The sequence below is a fragment of the Galeopterus variegatus genome, unplaced genomic scaffold (genome assembly GCF_000696425.1).
Source record: "Galeopterus variegatus unplaced genomic scaffold, G_variegatus-3.0.2 Scaffold2885, whole genome shotgun sequence".
Classification (NCBI taxonomy): domain Eukaryota; kingdom Metazoa; phylum Chordata; class Mammalia; order Dermoptera; family Cynocephalidae; genus Galeopterus; species Galeopterus variegatus.
The window spans coordinates 12,252-14,469 of NW_007728996.1; the positions used below are offsets into that span (position 1 = coordinate 12,252).

General features: G+C 42.8%; 1 protein-coding gene across 1 annotated transcript in view; it reads right to left on the reverse strand.

Annotated features, from left to right (window-relative positions):
* Positions 1-2,218, reverse strand: part of LOC103599212 (pancreatic triacylglycerol lipase-like) — a 34,231-nt gene that overhangs the window by 6,795 nt on the left and 25,218 nt on the right. The window contains 2 exon segments of the mRNA XM_008583316.1: positions 475-505; positions 508-581. Of these exon segments, the coding sequence (XP_008581538.1) occupies positions 475-505; positions 508-581 (105 nt within the window).

A 2,218-nucleotide genomic window follows, 5' to 3' on the forward strand; every position in this document is an offset into this window, starting at 1 on the left:
TATTGTGCTAATCAGAAAGCATAATATATGGGGGCCGGCCCGTTGGTGCACTGCTACAGTGCGCCGTTTAGGAGTGCAGAGGCGCTCCCGCTGAGGGTTCGGATCCCACATACAGACTGGTTCCCGCTCACTGGCTGAGAGAGGTGCGGGCATGACACTGAGGGTTGCGATCCTGTTGCCGGACATGAAAAAAGACAAAAAGGAAAAAAAAAAAAAAAAAGAAAGCATAATATATGGGGTAATGTTAGTTGGTTTTTTAAAAAAATCTGATCTATTGAGAAAAAATTAAATGCCTAGGTTTATAATAGAGAAAAGACCCATTATTAGTATAAATGTGCAATTAACTTCAGTACATAAAGTAAATAATTTAAAATTTATGGATATGTAAAGACATGATAAGCATTTAAGTTAAGTGCCTGGTTTGAAGGCTGTGCTTATTATCAAATGAGATGTGGTGTTAAAATAAGAAATTGCCTGAAGACATCATACTGATGAGTGTTTCCCTGTTTCCAAACAAAGCAACTTTGACTTGACCACTGGCTATTCTTCCAGACGGTGTTATGGAAACGCACATCTCCAGCCTGCACAGAGGATGGAAGCGTTCAATTTATTCACACACATAAAAGGTGACCCAAATCCCAGGTTCCTGTCCCCATTCCTTACACTGATGTATCAAAGTATAAGAAATTCTACTTGTTAATCTACAACTCAAACTAGACCTTAAGGGGAAGTACTATCCAGACCTGCACTGCCCAGTAAGGGGGCCACAGTCACATGTGGCTGCTTAAATTTAAATTCAAATGAAATAAAATAAAAAATTTATTTTCTCAGGTTCACTAGATGCATTGCAAGTGCTAAATTGCCACATGGGGTGAATGGTTACTACACTGGACAGTGCAGAACGTGCCTATCATTGCAGAAAGTGCTGTTGGACAGCCCTGCTCTAGAATGGCAGTAGTGTGAGTCGAGGTGAAAAGAGAAGGAATGAGGGTTCATCTCCACGTTTGGGAAGGTAGCTCAGGAGTGCAGTCTGGCGAGCACCTTGAGGGCAGGGGCTGTGTCTCATGTCTCATCCCCAGGGCACTGGGAAGACTCCAGCACAGAGCAGGTGTGCAGGCAGTTGTCACCCTTACTTCTACCTGGAGTGCTGTGCCAGTGCCTGTGTGCACATACACAGATACCCTCACAAACATACACAGCTACACACATGCAAACCTCGATGCACGTGTACACACGCACAATCCGACATACATAGAACCATATATTCACATACACGTAAACACCCCAATACTCACAAATACAAATACACATGTACATATGCACACATTCTATACAAACCTACACAAAAACTCACATACACACATACATATATAAAGACACACACAAAGATATATATACATATAAACACACACACAAGCACATACCCACACATGTACACACACACGTACATAATCACACACACACACACTTTGACTAACTCTTACTCATCTTTCATTTCCTCAGAGACATTGTTCCTGTCCCTCCCTCTGGTCAGGGCCAGGTCCCCTGTCCCTTAACACTACCATAGCAACCCGCCAAGTCCAACGCACTTGTAGTTGCCTGCTCAGTTTCCATCTTTTCTGCTGGATTATAAATTTCACGAGTAGGGTGTCTTATTCACCCCTGCATCTCCAGTGGCTAGTGTAGTCTGTGGCCCATAATAAATGTTGGTTGAGGAATGAATATGTGGTTTCCAAATGTTTATTTGTTGTTGAAATATGGGCAAATATTTCATGCATCACTATATCAGTGGAAGAGTTGATGCAAGACTCACTAAGGGATGTGAATTCTGTCCTGAGGACCATTGGGAAGATGTTTGAAAAACATCTAGAAAGATCAAACAGGCTGCATAGAGGCCAGGGACCTGGGGGAACCCCACTGAGAGCAGGGACACTAGCCAGGAAGCATCGGATCTGTCCAGTCCCTATCTGTCTGTGTGTCATGTCTCCTGAGATGTCTGATTAGGAGCAGACACAGAACTTAAAATGATGGAAAAGCGGCAAATGTTGGTTCTATGTGGGCCAACCAAAAGGGTGATGATGGGGAAAGCATCAAAGGTTGGTACTTTACATGTGGGCCAACCAAAAGGGGGTCATTTTGGACATGCAAATCTGCTTTAAGTGATCAGAATGACATCAGTAATATTAATAATAGACATGATGACAGTGTCATGGAAGCA